At 41.5% G+C, this 16493-nt stretch overlaps 2 protein-coding genes across 3 annotated transcripts; both read right to left on the bottom strand.

Moving 5' to 3' along the window:
* Nucleotides 1–4687, bottom strand: LOC134294363 (uncharacterized). The gene is made up of 2 exons (XM_062965200.1): nucleotides 4212–4687; nucleotides 1–1421 (listed from the first exon to the last, which is right to left on the bottom strand). The coding sequence occupies exons 1-2, from the start codon at nucleotides 4662–4664 to the stop codon at nucleotides 18–20; spliced, it is 1857 nt and encodes a 618-aa protein (XP_062821270.1). The 5' UTR covers nucleotides 4665–4687; the 3' UTR covers nucleotides 1–17.
* Nucleotides 4688–9536: 4849 nt separating this feature from the next.
* On the bottom strand, nucleotides 9537–15038 carry LOC134294340 (uncharacterized). 2 transcript variants are annotated; one of them, XM_062965107.1, is made up of 2 exons: nucleotides 14724–15038; nucleotides 9537–10013 (listed from the first exon to the last, which is right to left on the bottom strand). In XM_062965107.1, exons 1-2 carry the CDS (start codon nucleotides 15000–15002, stop codon nucleotides 9690–9692), a joined length of 603 nt encoding a protein of 200 aa, XP_062821177.1. In that variant the 5' UTR covers nucleotides 15003–15038; the 3' UTR covers nucleotides 9537–9689. The 2 variants fall into 2 exon arrangements, with proteins under 2 accessions (XP_062821177.1, XP_062821176.1); XM_062965106.1 differs by having other exon boundaries at nucleotides 9537–10019; nucleotides 14724–15032.
* Nucleotides 15039–16493: the final 1455 nt, after the last annotated feature.

Genomic DNA, 16493 nt, shown 5'->3' on the forward strand with positions numbered 1-16493 from the left:
TCGCTTTGGGCACCGTTTTATTTACGCTTTCGGCTGACGCATCTCTGCTTCCGCCCGCGTCCTCGGCCCCGGACGGGGCTCGGGCTCCGGCTCCGTGGGATCTCGCAGATGATCAAGCGCACCAAGTGCGAGTTCTCCTCCATTCGAGGTTGGTGCGAGGGTGGCGGCGGCGTCCCGGTCCCGGCGGTCGCAACGCTTGGCGTATCCATGCGCATCGTGTTCGGCATATCCATGGGCATCATATTCGGCATATCCATGGGCATCGTATTCGACATATCCATGCGCATCGTGTTTGGCATATCCATGGGCATCGTATTCGACATATCTCTAGCCAATGTGTTGGGCATATCCATGGGCATCATGTTCAGCATCGTGTTCGACATATCCATGGCCATCGTGTTCGTCATTGAGTTCGACATATTCGAGGCCGGGTTCGACATATTCGAGGCCATCGTGTTCGACATATTTGTGGCTATCGTATTCGACATACTCGTGGCTATCGTATTCAGCATATCCATGGCCGTCGTGCTGGGCATGCGCATGGGCATCGTATTCGGCATATCCATGGCCATCGTGCTGGGCATGCGCATGGGCATCGTATTCGGCATATCCATGGCCATCGCGTTAGGCATGTGCATGGTTATCGGCATATCTGTGGCCATCGTGTTTGGCATATCCATCGTATTAGGCATGTGCATGGTTATCGGCGTATTTGTTGCTATCGTGTTCATGGCGATCGTGTTCGGCACACATGGCACATCCTTGGCATCCGTGCCCACCGCCTTGTCCTCCCTGGAGAGCATGGCGCTGAGTTTCTCCGAAGCCGACGTTGCGCTTCTCACGGGCCGTCGGAGGCGCAAAGCTTGGAGCAAAATTTCCAGCTCTTTCTCCACGAAGCTCCACAAACCCGGGTTCGAGTTTTCGCTTTCCTTGGGCAGTCGCGGCAAGGCCTCGTCGCGGAAAAGCGTCGCTCTTCTGCTCGTCTCCAGTATTGTTTGGCTTGCCAATCGTGTCACGCTCCCGACCCTTTCGTACATCGGATTATTCGCCAATTGACCACCGAAGCCGTCCTCTACTTGCGTCGCGCTCCCGACTTTCTCCAACAGAATATTGCTTCCCACTTGGGTTACGGATCCGATGGGAAGGATGCCGTGATTTGAACTCGTGGCTTTCTTGGCCAACTGGATGATACTTTGGTTCGGCTCTGACACCAAACTCTTGCTGGTGGCTTCCCTAGAGAGTTGGAGGATGCTTTTGTCCGCGGAGAGCCTCTCGCTCTTGCCTTTCCGTTCCAGTTTGATCACGCTTTTGCTCACGTCGTCCGAGACGGGGTTTTCCTGCCGCTCTTGGATCCCGTTCCCGACGTTTGAGTTTTGGCTGTCCCGTCGGAACAAAATCCGGCTCAGTTCCCTTTGGACAGCCTGGAAGGAAAAGCGTCCGAGAAAAAATGAACAGTAACACTTTAAAAACAAATAAATCACTAAATAAATAAAATATTTATTTATTTACATCATTTTCCCCCCGCCCTTCTCAGCCCGGTCGGCAAATTACATTTCCCAAAATACATTCAATAAAACAATGACATATCAATAAACAACAAAACAGTACCACATCAATTAAAACTCTAATTAAACTCTATTAAACCATGAATTGTAAAATTTAAAATGCATGTAAAAATGATAACACTAGATCATTAGAGTTTTCGAAATGACTGAATTTCACAAATAATAATACGATAGCATCTCCTTCCCTGGTGGTTTCCAAGCAGTGACGATATGGCCATCTGTCAGGAGGGATTTGTAAAGAGCTAATAACGACTAAGGCTCTTTCAGGCAGCGGGGAATCTTTTTATCCCACCGCGGCCACCAATTGAGGAGATGTGAATGAGTTTCTATTAATTAATTATATTTATATTATTGTTATTATATATTTTATATCCGCTGCCACCAGTTATTAAAGATGTTTTATTTAAAAGCTGCCACCAGATGTTAAGGGGATTATCAGCTCTTTCCACCACTATAGAAGATGTAGCCACTGGCTACTTAGAGAGGAGACTTTTAAATTTTTATTTATTTTATTTATTTTATTTTTCTTCTTTGCTTTTTGATGGTAATATATATATCAGAGACTGAGATGTTAAAAAGAACAATAACACGTTTATTCAGGCACAAGCTTAATGGTTACAGTAACTTCTTTAGAGGCACTTAGATTAACAGTTGCAAAGCTATATTGAGGTGTTTCAAACTTCTTAAAATATCACTTCCTTCTCTACTGCTTTAAACTGCAGTCACCCTGTGAATTTCAATCACAGACTATCTGTTCCTTATCTGGAAACAGAATACATTAAAATAAGCCACCAAACTTATTTTAAACTGACTCAAAATCAAACATTTGAGCCACCCTGATCCCTTCACTGAGGATCAGACTTAACTGCACCTCCTTAGGGCACAGACTAACCTAAAATAAGTCACCAAACTTATTTTAAATTGACTCAAAATGATCAATTGGGTCTCCCTGATCCCCTAACTTAGGATCAGTCTTCTCTGTGTCTCATAAGAACACAGACTAAACTCTCTTCAAAACATTCCCTCCTTTTTCTCCTGAGCTGGCTACCATCCCCCACGCACTGGTAACTCCAATACTTACCCTTTCAAACACAAACACACAATTAAACATAACATCTGTAAACAAAAATTCATACTTCGTTACAGGATTAAATAGTGTCCTCCTGCCTGGCAGAAGGGGATTGTGGACTGGATGGACTTTGGGAGTTCCTTTCAACTCTAGGAGTTTATTATTATTATTATTATTATTATTATTATTATTATTATTATTATTATACCCATAGAGTTAGAATAACAACAACAACAACAACAACAACAACAATATGATGGTATCTCTTTCCCTGGTGGTTTCCAAGCAGTAGCTATATGGTCATCTGTCAGGAGGGATTAGATGGTGTCCTGCCTGTCAGAAGGGGGCCTCTAAGGTGGTTTGTAAGCGGAGGCTGGATGGCTATCTGTCGGGAGGGATTAGATAGTGTCCTCCTGCCTGGCAGAAGAGGGCTGTGGACTAGATGGCCTTTGGGGGCTCCTTTAAACTCTAGGAGTTTATTATTATTATTATTATTATTATTATTTTATTTTATTTTATTTTATTGTATGACACAGCAAACAAGATAGACATGCTGGATTTCATTATTATTATTATTATTATTATTATTATTATTACAGTAGAGTCTCACTTATCCAACACTCGCTTATCCAACGTTCTGGATTATCCAACGCATTTTTGTAGTCAACGTTTTCAATATATCGTGATATTTTGGTGCCAAATCCATAAATACAGTAATTACTACATAGCATTACTGCGTATTGAACTACTTTTTCTACCAAATTTGTTGTCTAACATGATGTTTTGGTGCTTAATTTGTAAAATCATAACCTAATTTGATGTTTAATAGGCTTCTTCTTAATCTCTCCTTATTATCCAACATATTCGCTTATCCAACGTTCTGCCGGCCCATTTATGTTGGATAAGTGAGACTCTACTGTATTATTATTATTATCCTAGAGTTGGAATAATAATAATAACAACAATATGATGATATCTCTTTCCCTGGTGTTTTCCAATCAGTGGCTATATGGCCATCTGTCAGGAGGGATTATATGGTGTTCTGCTTGACAGAAGGGGGCCTCTAAGGTGGTTTGTAAGCGGAGGCTGGATGGCTATCTGTCGGGAGGGATTAGGTAGTGTCCTCCTGCCTGGCAGAAGAGGGCTGTGGACTAGATGGCCTTTGGGGGCTCCTTTAAACTCTAGGAGTTTATTATTATTATTATTATTATTATTATTATTATTTTATTTTATTTTATTTTATTTTATTGTATGACACAGCAAACAAGATAGACATGCTGGATTTCATTATTATTATTATTATTATTATTATTATTATTATTATTATCCTAGAGTTGGAATAATAATAATAACAACAATATGATGATATCTCTTTCCCTGGTGTTTTCCAATCAGTGGCTATATGGCCATCTGTCAGGAGGGATTATATGGTGTTCTGCTTGACAGAAGGGGGCTTCTAAGGTGGTTTGTAAGCGGAGGCTGGATGGCCATCTGTTGGGAGGGAATAGATGGTGTCTTCCGGCCTGGCAAGAGAGGGTTGGACTAGATGGCCCTTGGGGTCCCTTCCCGAGTCTTACGGGGGGCAGGGGCGTCTTTTCTGGGGGGATCTCCTCCTCCTCGGCCTCCTCGGCCTCCTCGGGGGGCAGCTGGGGCAGCTGGGGCAGCTCCTTGCGGGCCCTCTGGCTGGCCTCGCAGCCCACAAAGAGGATGCACCAGGCCAGGCCGCAGCAGCCCCCCACGATGATCATCAGGGGCACCCAGTGGCCCGACCAGTGGTCCGAGACCGGGGGCTTGCGGTAGCGGCAGTGCTGCTGGCAGGGGGTCCGGATGCAGTGGGCTTCCTGGGCCCAGAAGGAGGGCAGCGCCAGGAGGGCCCAGGCCAAGGCGGCCACGAGGGGCAGGCGCTGGGGAGCCATGGGTGGGCAACCCGGTGGTGGGGGCTCAGCGCTGGCTCGGGTGGACTTCCTCGTGAGTGTCCTTTCCTGGTCTCCCTGGCCTCCGTGCTGCCCCGGGGCAGAGCTGTGGACCATTGTGGCATCACAATACTGATGCTCAGGCTGAGGCCTGAGCATGGCTTGCATGGAGGAGGAGGAGGTTCAAAGTGGGGAGGAATTTATAATTTATTGTTGTGATTCAGCTGGAACCTTAGATTGACTCTGATGAGGATGATGGGATTCAGGTTCACAATCAGGGAGCGCAAGTTCATTTTCCCACAGCAAGGAATGACGTTGTCGATACTGAAACTAGCCAGGTGCAAATGGACTTGGAAAAGGAGGACAGTTCTCAGTCTGATAACGAGGCTCAGCAAACTAATGAGCAGGCTGACCTTGATGAAACAGGTTCCCTAGATCGACCTGATTGTTTGGAATTCAGGGTTCGGAGGAGTGTGAGAATGGCAAACAAGAGGGAGGTTAGAGGCTAGAGAAATGCTTTCATGCTTTGCAAAGGGTATTAAAGCAATGTGTTTGGACTTTGCATGGAGGAGGAGGAGGTTCAAAGTGGGGAGGAATTTATAATTTATTGTTGTGATTCAGCTGGAACCTTAGATTGACTCTGATGAGGATGATGGGATTCAGGTTCACAATCAGGGAGCGCAAGTTCATTTTCCCACAGCAAGGAATGACGTTGTCGATACTGAAACTAGCCAGGTGCAAATGGACTTGGAAAAGGAGGACAGTTCTCAGTCTGATAACGAGGCTCAGCAAACTAATGAGCAGGCTGACCTTGATGAAACAGGTTCCCTAGATCGACCTGATTGTTTGGAATTCAGGGTTCGGAGGAGTGTGAGAATGGCAAACAAGAGGGAGGTTAGAGGCTAGAGAAATGCTTTCATGCTTTGCAAAGGGTATTAAAGCAATGTGTTTGGACTTTGCATGGAGGAGGAGGAGGTTCAAAGTGGGGAGGAATTTATAATTTATTGTTGTGATTCAGCTGGAACCTTAGATTGACTCTGATGAGGATGATGGGATTCAGGTTCACAATCAGGGAGCGCAAGTTCATTTTCCCACAGCAAGGAATGACGTTGTCGATACTGAAACTAGCCAGGTGCAAATGGACTTGGAAAAGGAGGACAGTTCTCAGTCTGATAACGAGGCTCAGCAAACTAATGAGCAGGCTGACCTTGATGAAACAGGTTCCCTAGATCGACCTGATTGTTTGGAATTCAGGGTTTGGAGGAGTGTGAGAATGGCAAACAAGAGGGAGGTTAGAGGCTAGAGAAATGCTTTCATGCTTTGCAAAGGGTATTAAAGCAATGTGTTTGGACTTCCTCGTGAGTGTCCTTTTCTGGTCTCCCTGGTCTTCGTGCTGCCCCGGGGGAGAGCTGTGGACCATTGTGGCATCACAATACGCATGGCTGGGGCCTGAGCATGGCTTGCATGCAGGGCCGGCCCAAGGTAATTTTCAAGTGTAGGCGAACAGAATTTTGGTGACCCCCCCACCCCCAAACCAATCACTGAAAAATAAAAGCGTTGGCTAAGCAAAAATGTTGAATAATAAGGAGGCATTAAGGAAAAGCCTAAATAAAGAACAACACTCTGAAAACAGGGGAAATCCAGACAGGAAACAATCAAGGCCAGGTAACACTGTCGGCGTGGGAGTTCAGGGTGCATGCTGGGTGGGTTTCTTCAAATTCCATCAATTATCTGCTCCGGCACCCTGATGAATTGATTGCAATCGTCTGCCACACCAATTCCTCTGTTCAAATGTCAGACTCAAACACATCCGTAGTCTGAAGTCCAAACATTTATTTCAATATCTACATACAGTAGAATCTCACTTATGTTGTACATAATACAAGAATTATACAAGAATTGTACAAGAATAATACAAGAATTAAACAGTTAAAATTGTTAAATACAGTAGAATCTCACTTATCCAACATTCGCTTATCCAAGTTTCTGGATTATCCAAGCCATTTTTGTAGTCAATGTTTTCAAAACATCATGATATTTTGGTGCTAAATTTATAAATACAGTAATTACTACATAGCATTACTGCGTATTGAACTACTTTTTCTGTCAAATTTGTTGTATAACATGATGTTTTGGTGCTTAATTTGTAAAATCATAACCTATTTTGATGTTTAATAGGCATTTTCTTAATCTCTCCTTATTATCCAACATATTTGCTTATCCAACATTCTGCCGGCCCGTTTATGTTGGATAAGTGAGACTCTACTCTATTTGCAAAGCATAGCAAAAGCCATTGCTCTGAGCTGGCATTCTTCTATAGCCTCTCTCCTCGGCAAGCACCAGCTCAACTCACACAGAGATAAGAAACACATTCCTCAGTTCGAAGGAAGTTCCGACCTCCAAAGGCCGGAAATCATGCCTGATAGGTCATAGCAGGCTGTCATTCAAAACTAGCCTGTTAACTGTTTCATTACTGAAACACACACTCTTGCCTAACAGCAGAAATACTTGATTTACATTTCATACACATACAACCATAATCCAACAAACACCTCCCAACCAAGGATGCCCCCAGGGAGGAAGCAGCCAGGCTTTGAATCTGCAATGCCATTAAATGTTAATCAAGGTGGCCAATTGCAACATTCACACTTGCCTCAAATAGACAAGAGGTCTTTCTCCCACCCTGGACTTTCCACAAATATATAAACCCTACTTACCTAGCTTCCAACAGACCTCAGAACCGCTGAGGATGCCTGCCATAGATGTGGGTGAAACGTCAGGAGAGAATGCTTCTGGAACATGGTGCTAAGGGGGGAGGAATTTATAAAGTTCTTTATAAAGTTCTGGAGAGACTTGTCTTAGAAGGAATTATGGAAAAAATAGACCTATTCATAGACCTGTCAGCAGCATATGTGTTGTAGCTCAGCCTGAGCCTGAGATTGGGCCCAGAGAACTCTGGGTTTGGGCCTGAGATGCAGCCAGAGTCTGTTCCAGTGGATTCTGGGACCAGAGACCAAATGGTTGCAAGCAGGCATTTCGAACCACATTCCTCTCCGCAGTCAAGGCCAGTTCGCCAGGTGAACAAAGGCAAAACAAGGCTGTCACTTGAAGCCAAATCCATGGCTGCAAGAATATACAGGAACATGGAGCAAAGATATTTCTCTCTTGAATTGCAAAGTTGCCACCTCTGCCAAAGCAGAGAGAAACCAGGCATTTAAGGAAAATCCAAGGTCTTTCTTTCAAGAGAAAACGCTTTCTAGTTTAGAGGAGGATAATGTGTTTGACAGGAGGGAGGCAATAACTCACCGAAGGAGGCAAAGGGAATGTTTACCAGGCATTTAGGGAAAATCCAATGTCTTTCTTCCATGAGAAAACCCTTTCTAGTTTAGAGGAGGATAATGTGTTTGATAGGAGGGAGGCAATAACTCACCGAAGGAGGGAAAGGGAATGTTTACCAGGCATTTAGGGAAAATCCAATGTCTTTCTTCCATGAGAAAACCCTTTCTAGTTTAGAGGAGGATAATGTGTTTGACAGGAGGGAGGCGATAACTCACCGAAGGAGGGAAAGGGAATGTTTACCAGGCATATAGGGAAAATCCAATGTCTTTCTTCCATGAGAAAACCCTTTCTAGTTTAGAGGAGGATAATGTGTTTGATAGGAGGGAGGCAATAACTCACCGAAGGAGGGAAAGGGAATGTTTACCAGGCATTTAGGGAAAATCCAATGTCTTTCTTCCATGAGAAAACCCTTTCTAGTTTAGAGGAGGATAATGTGTTTGACAGGAGGGAGGCGATAACTCACCGAAGGAGGGAAAGGGAATGTTTACCAGGCATATAGGGAAAATCCAATGTCTTTCTTCCATGAGAAAAACCCTTTCTAGTTTAGAGGAGGATAATGTGTTTGACAGGAGGGAGGCGATAACTCACCGAAGAAGGGAAAGGGAATGTTTACCAGGCATTTAGGGAAAATCCAATGTCTTTCTTCCATGAGAAAAACCCTTTCTAGTTTAGAGGAGGATAATATGTTTGACAGGAGGGAGGCGATAACTCACCGAAGGAGGGAAAGGGAATGTTTACCAGGCATTTAGGGAAAATCCAATGTCTTTCTTCCATGAGAAAACCCTTTCTAGTTTAGAGGAGGATAATGTGTTTGATAGGAGGGAGGCGATAACTCACCGAAGGAGGGAAAGGTAATGTTTACCAGGCATTTAGGGAAAATCCAATGTCTTTCTTTCAAGAGAAAACCCTTTCTAGTTTAGAGGAGGATAATGTGTTTGACAGGAGGGAGGCAATAACTCACCGAAGGAGGGAAAGGGAATGTTTACCAGGCATTTAGGGAAAATCCAATGTCTTTCTTTCAAGAGAAAACCCTTTCTAGTTTAGAGGAGGATAATGTGTTTGACAGGAGGGAGGCGATAACTCACCGAAGAAGGGAAAGGGAATGTTTACCAGGCATGTAGGGAAAATCCAATGTCTTTCTTCCATGAGAAAAACCCTTTCTAGTTTAGAGGAGGATAATGTGTTTGACAGGAGGGAGGCGATAACTCACCGAAGGAGGGAAAGGGAATGTTTACCAGGCATGTAGGGAAAATCCAATGTCTTTCTTCCATGAGAAAACTCTTTCTAGTTTAGAGGAGGATAATGTGTTTGACAGGAGGGAGGCGATAACTCACCGAAGGAGGGAAAGGGAATGTTTACGGAGAAGTCAACGATTGCTTTTGAAACACGCTAATGAATAGTTTTCTCATGGAAGAAAACTATTGATTTCCAAAGGAAGATGTGCCCAGAGACTGGGCGCCGTTATTTCCAATACACCATGGACCCAGGTTTCCCTACTTCTTCTATCCAAACAGAGTAGTATATGTATCTACACTGCCATATAATCCAGCTCAAAGCAGATAAATTAGATTTTTATATGGCATTGTAGATGTCGCCGATGAGGCCTCGGCGTCCGTGTTGGGGTAACAAACCACAAATCACACCATGTCATGAGTCTCCACTGATTGACTATAATTCACAGGAAAGCAACAAAGCGTGGTTATGTCGGGACGTATCTTCTTGATCCCAGGGAGTGTCGGGATTCGAACTCGGGACACAGCTCGGGAACATGATTTGGGAACATGATTTTCAGGATCTCTCCGGTTATTGCTGGATGGCCGATTCGTAGTCGGCGGCTTCGTAGACGGTGACCTGCAGCCGCCCGGGTTGCCAGGCCTGGTTGGAAGGGCACGTCTCGGCCAGGATGACTTCCCCGAGGGCACAGCGCCGAGTGCGAATGTCGCGCAGGAAGGCCTCCAGCTCGTGCTCCATGCAGGCCAGCTGCCGGGCGTAGGAGCGGCGGGCTCGGGTGAGCACCGGCGGGCGGGATCCGCACCTGGGCTTTGGGCTGCTGGTGGGCGACGCCGGGTTGGCGGCCTGTGGGCAAGCGGCCACTCCGTCCTTGTGCGGGTCTGGACCGGGGCTGCTCTGTTTCTGGGACAAAACAAAACAAACATCAGCTTAGGAGTTGCAAGGCCTACATATGGCAGTATAAACATCTTGACCCTATATATTGCCTTGGACTGAGATATTGGATCTGTTTTGGACTTCATAGCAAGAACGCCCGCTCTGGGTTTTAGTCCGAACTATGAATGTGTAACCCTAATAGCATCCATGCCTGCAAGGCAGCAAGTTCGCTCTGGGTTTTTAATAATAATAATAAGAAGAAGAAGAATCAGAAACTCCTCAAAACACAGCAAAGAATCAGAACAAGAAAACTGCACTACAAACTAGAGCTGACAGCTGGCACAACAAAACATTGCATGGAAAGTTCCTTAACAAAATTGAAGGAAAAGCGGATAAGGAGAAAACCTGGCTCTGGCTCACGAATGGGACCCTGAAGAAGGAGACAGAAGGCCTGATCCTTGCAGCCCAGGAGCAAGACATCAGGACAAAGGCCATTAATAATAATAATAATAATAATAATAATAATAATAATAGAAGACCTGGCTCTGGCTCACGAATGGGACCCTGAAGAAGGAGACAGAAGGCCTGATCCTTGCAGCCCAGGAGCAAGACATCAGGACAAAGGCCATTAATAATAATAATAATAATAATAATAATAATAATAATAGAAGACCTGGCTCTGGCTCACGAATGGGACCCTGAAGAAGGAGACAGAAGGCCTGATCCTTGCAGCCCAGGAGCAAGACATCAGGACAAAGGCCATTAATAATAATAATAATAATAATAATAATAATAATAATAATAGAAGACCTGGCTCTGGCTCACGAATGGGACCCTGAAGAAGGAGACAGAAGGCCTGATCCTTGCAGCCCAGGAGCAAGACATCAGGACAAAGGCCATTAATAATAATAATAATAATAATAATAATAATAATAATAGAAGACCTGGCTCTGGCTCACGAATGGGACCCTGAAGAAGGAGACAGAAGGCCTGATCCTTGCAGCCCAGGAGCAAGACATCAGGACAAAGGCCATTAATAATAATAATAATAATAATAATAATAATAATAGAAGACCTGGCTCTGGCTCACGAATGGGACCCTGAAGAAGGAGACGGAAGGCCTGATCCTTGCAGCCCAGGAGCAAGACATCAGGACAAAGGCAATTCAGGCCAAGATCGAAAAATCAGCTGATGACCCAAAATGCAGACTCTGCAAGGAAACCGACGAAACCATGGATCATATCCTCAGCTGCTGTAAGAAAATCGCACAGACAGACTACAAACAGAGGCACAACCATGTGGCCCAAATGATTCATTGGAACTTATGCCTCAAGTCCCACCTCCCAGCAGCAAAGAACTGGTGGCATCACAAACCTGCAAAAGTATTGGAAAATGAGCACGCAAAGATACTGTGGGACTTCCGAATCCAGACTGACAAAGTTCTGGAGCACAACACACCAGACATCACAGTTGTGGAAAAGAAAAAGGTTTGGATCATTGATGTCGCCATCTCAGGTGACAATCACATTGACGAAAAACAACAGGAAAAACTCAGCCGCTCTCAGGACCTCAAGATTGAACTTCAAAAACTCTGGCAGAAACCAGTGCAGGTGGTCCCGGTGGTGATGGGCACACTGGGTGCCGTGCCAAAAGATCTCAGCCGGCATTTGGAAACAACGGACATTGACAAAATCACGATCTGCCAACTGCAAAAGGCCACCCTGCTGGGATCTGAAAATACATCACACAGTCCTAGACACTTGGGAAGTGTTCGACTTGTGATTGTGTGATACGAAATCCAGCATATCTATCTTGTTTGTTGTGTCATAATAAAATAATAATAATAATCAGAAACTCCTCAAAACACAGCAGACAAAGAATCAGTACAAGAAAACCGCACTACAAACTAGAGCTGCATCCACATCTTCGGTGCACTGTATCCGCTCTGGGTTTTAGTCTGAACTACAAATAAAATAGGCTAATTACGCATGACACGGCAATGAATCCGCTCTGGGTTTTAGTCCAAACTATGAAGAAATGACCCTGAGAGCTTCCATGTTTACAGGGCAGTGAATACGTTCCGGTTTTTAGTCTGAACTACAATTCACATGACCCTAACAGCATCCATATACATGGGGCAGTCAATCCGCTTTGTATTTTAGTCCGAACAACAATATGACTGATCCTCAGGGCTTCTATGTATATGTGCCAGAGAATCCACTCTGGGTTTAAGTACGAACTATGATAGAAATGACTATAGGCATTTCCATGTATGTGGAGCAAGAACACTGGTTTGGATTTTAGTCCGAACTACAATGGAACTGATCCAAAGGGCTTCCATGTATATGTGACAGGGAATCCACTCTGGATTTTAATCCGAACCACTATATACCAGTATATACTCGAGTATAAGCCAACCCGAATATAAGCCGAGGCACCTAATTTCACCACAAAACAACTGGGAAAGCATCATGTTATACAACAAATTGGACAGAAAAAGTAGTTCAATACGCAGTAATATTATGTTGTAATTACTGTATTTACGAATTTAGCACCAAAATATCACGATATATTGAAAACATTGACTACAAAAATGGCTTGGATAATCCAGAGGCTTGGATAAGCGAAGCTTGGATAAGTGAGACTCTACTGTAGAAAATAAATAATAATACCCGAATATAAGCCGAGGCACCTAATTTTACCACAAAAAAACTGGAAAAACATTGACTCCAGTATAAGCCGAGGGTGGTAAATTTCAGAAATAAAAACAGATACGAATAAAATTACATTGATCGAGGCATCTGTAGGTTAAATGTTTTTGAATATTTACATAAAGCCCAAATTTAAGATAAGACTGTCCAACTCTGATCAAATCTTTATTCTCATCTTCTTCAATGTAAATGCCCTTATGTATCCTTTTAATAATAATAGAGTAAAATAATACATATAATAATAAATACAGAAAAATAATACATGTAATAATAAATAGAGTAAAATAATAAATGCAATTATAATGTCAGAGTGAAATAACAAATGTATTAATAGAAATAGAAATAAAGTAAATGTAATAGTAGCAACAATGAGAGAGAAAAATAATAAATATAATAATAGAGAAAAATAATAAATATAATAATAGAGAAAAATAATAAATATAATAATAGAGAAAAATAATAAATATAATAATAGAGAAAATAACAAATATAATAATAGAGAAAAATAATAAATATAATAATAGAGAAAAATAATAAATATAATAATAGAGAAAATAATAAATATAATAAAAGAGAAAAATAATAAATATAATAAAAGAGAAAAATAATAAATATAATAATAGAGAAAAATAATAAATATAATAATAGAGAAAAATAATAAATATAATCATAGAGAAAAATAATAAATATAATAACAGAGAAAAATAATAAATATAATCATAGAGAAAAATAATAAATATAATAATAGAGAAAAATAATAAATATAATAATAGAGAAAATAACAAATATAATAATAGAGAAAAATAATAAATATAATAATAGAGAAAAATAATAAATATAATAATAGAGAAAAAATAATAAATATAATAATAGAGAAAAATAATAAATATAATAATAGAGAAAAATAATAAATATAATAATAGAGAAAAATAATAAATACAGTAGAGTCTCACTTATCCAACATAAACGGGCCGGCAGAATGGTGGATAAGCGAATATGTTGGATAATAAGGAGGGATTAAGGATAAGCCTATTAAACATCAAATTAAGTTATGATTTCACAAATTAAGGACCAAAACATCATGTTAGACAACAAATTTGGACGAAAAAGTAGTTCAATACACAGTAATTCTATGTAGAAATTACTGGATTTATGAATTTAGCACCAAAATATCACGATATATTGAAAGCATTGACTACAAAAATGCGTTGGATAATCCAGAACGTTGGATAAGCGAGTGTTGGATAAGTGAGACTCTACTGTACAATAATAGAGAAAAATAATAAATATAATAATAGAGAAAAATAATAAATATAATAATAGAGAAAAATAATAAATATAATAATAGAGAAAATAACAAATATAATAATAGAGAAAAATAATAAATATAATAATAGAGAAAAATAATAAATATAATAATAGAGAAAAATAATAAATATAATAAAAGAGAAAAATAATAAATATAATAATAGAGAAAAATAATAAATATAATCATAGAGAAAAATAATAAATATAATCATAGAGAAAAATAATAAATATAATCATAGAGAAAAATAATAAATATAATCATAGAGAAAAATAATAAATATGATAATAGAGAAAAATAATAAATATAATAATAGGGAAAAATAATAAATATAATCATAGAGAAAAATAATAAATATAATCATAGAGAAAAATAATAAATATAATAATAGAGAAAAATAATAAATATAATAATAGAGAAAAATAATAAATATAATAATAGAGAAAAATAATAAATATAATAATAGAGAAAAATGATAAATATAATAATAGAGAAAAATAATAAATATAATCATAGAGAAAAATAATAAATATAATCATAGAGAAAAATAATAAATATACCATATATTCTCGAGTATAAGCTGACCCAAATATAAGCCAACCAGGACCCTCACCCGAGTATAAGCCGAGATTCCACGTATATTGGGCAGCAAATCCGCTCTTAGTTTTAGTCCGAACTGGGAAGCAAAGCCATCCCAAGCTCCCTGCCACTCACCTCATTGAGTTTGCCATGCGGTTCTGCCGTCCCTTGGCCGCGGAGTCCCATCTTGGTGCAAAGGCATTGCAGCGCATAGAAGATGAAGATCCACGTGGCGCAGACGCTGCTGAGCACGGCCACGGTGATGACCCAGTGGCCCTCCATGTCCGGGTCGCTCATCCGGTTTCGCACCTGGGCCCGGCACGGCTCCTCCAAACAGGCCCGCTCGGCCCTCGAGATGCCCAGCCATGCGCAGGCCACGGCCAGGCGCCAACCGGGGCCAACCGGGCCGGCCATGGATGAGCCTCAGCGCCACCGCCGTCATTCCAGGAGTGGCCGGCAACAAGGCCATTGTGACCTCGGGGTTCTCCAAGCCAATGGCTGCGAGGAGAGTTGGAAGCACTCTGCACATGCTCAGGAGAACAATGGCAACCACAGTCCTGCTTTGACTGATATCATAAGACCCTAAAATAGCATTTCTCAACCTGGGAGGGGTCAAGAGGAATTGTCAGAAGAGTCGCCAAAAACCATCACAAAACACACATTTTCGAGGGTTGAATGAAAAGTAATGCCTCCGCCTTCGTTACTTGGGTTTGGATGGGAATCTATATACAGTAGAGTCTCACTTATCCAACATAAACGGGCTGGCAGAACGTTGGATAAGCAAATATGTTGGATAATAAGGAGAGATTAGGAAAATGCCTATTAAACATCAAAATAGATTATGATTTTACAAATTAAGCACCAAAACATCATGTTATACAACAAATTTGACAGAAAAAGTAGTTCATTACACATTAATATTATGTAGTAATTACTGTATTTACGAATTTAGCACCAAAATATCACAATGCATTGAAAACATTGACTACAAAAATGCGTTGGATAATCCAGAACGTTGGATACGTGAGTGTTGGATAAGTGAGACTCTACTGTATATAAAAGAGTGATGGCATCAGGGCAGCGGACAAATTAACAAAACTACAGGCCCCCCAACCTCGAAATTTGACAACACAACCCATCATCCACGGCTCTAGGTTGATACAACAAAAAGAAAAGAAAAATAAAGTCCTAATTAGAGGGAGAGGAATAATTGTTTTTATCCAATTGCTGCCAGTTAGAGGACTAAGCTCCGCCCACTTGGTCTCCTAGTGACGCACTCAGCCCAAGGGACAGGCACAAGAGTTTGGAGAGACCCCTAAGGGCCATCCAGCCCAACCCAATTCTGCCATGCAGGACACAAGCCAAGCACTCCCAACAGATGGCCACCCAGCCTCTCAATACTAGTACTAATAATAATATCATCATACAATCCTAAGGTTTGGAGTGACCCCTAAGGATCATCCAGATCAACTTCCTTCTACCATGCAGGAGGACACAATCCAAGCACTCCTGACAGATGGCCATCCAGCCTCTACATAATGATGATGATGATGATGATGATGATGATGATGATAATAATAATAATAATAATAATAATAATAATAATAATAATAGAAGCATAGAATCCAAGAGTTTGGAGAGACCCCTAAGGGCCATCCAGCCCAACCCTTTCTACTATGCACAGGACACAATCCAAGCATTCACAACACATGGACAACGTATAAATACTATACAATACTACACAGGGACATAGATCCCCTCTACCCTCACCACTTTCACAGTACACAAACAACCAAATGCATACTAAACATAAAGACAACCATACAACAGACATTCAATACCACCACTACCTCAACAAGTTCTCACCAACACCACCAGACAACACCACAGCAACGCGTGGCCGGG

This window comes from Anolis carolinensis, unplaced genomic scaffold (genome assembly GCF_035594765.1).
Source record: "Anolis carolinensis isolate JA03-04 unplaced genomic scaffold, rAnoCar3.1.pri scaffold_14, whole genome shotgun sequence".
NCBI classification, from domain to species: Eukaryota; Metazoa; Chordata; class Lepidosauria; order Squamata; family Dactyloidae; genus Anolis; species Anolis carolinensis.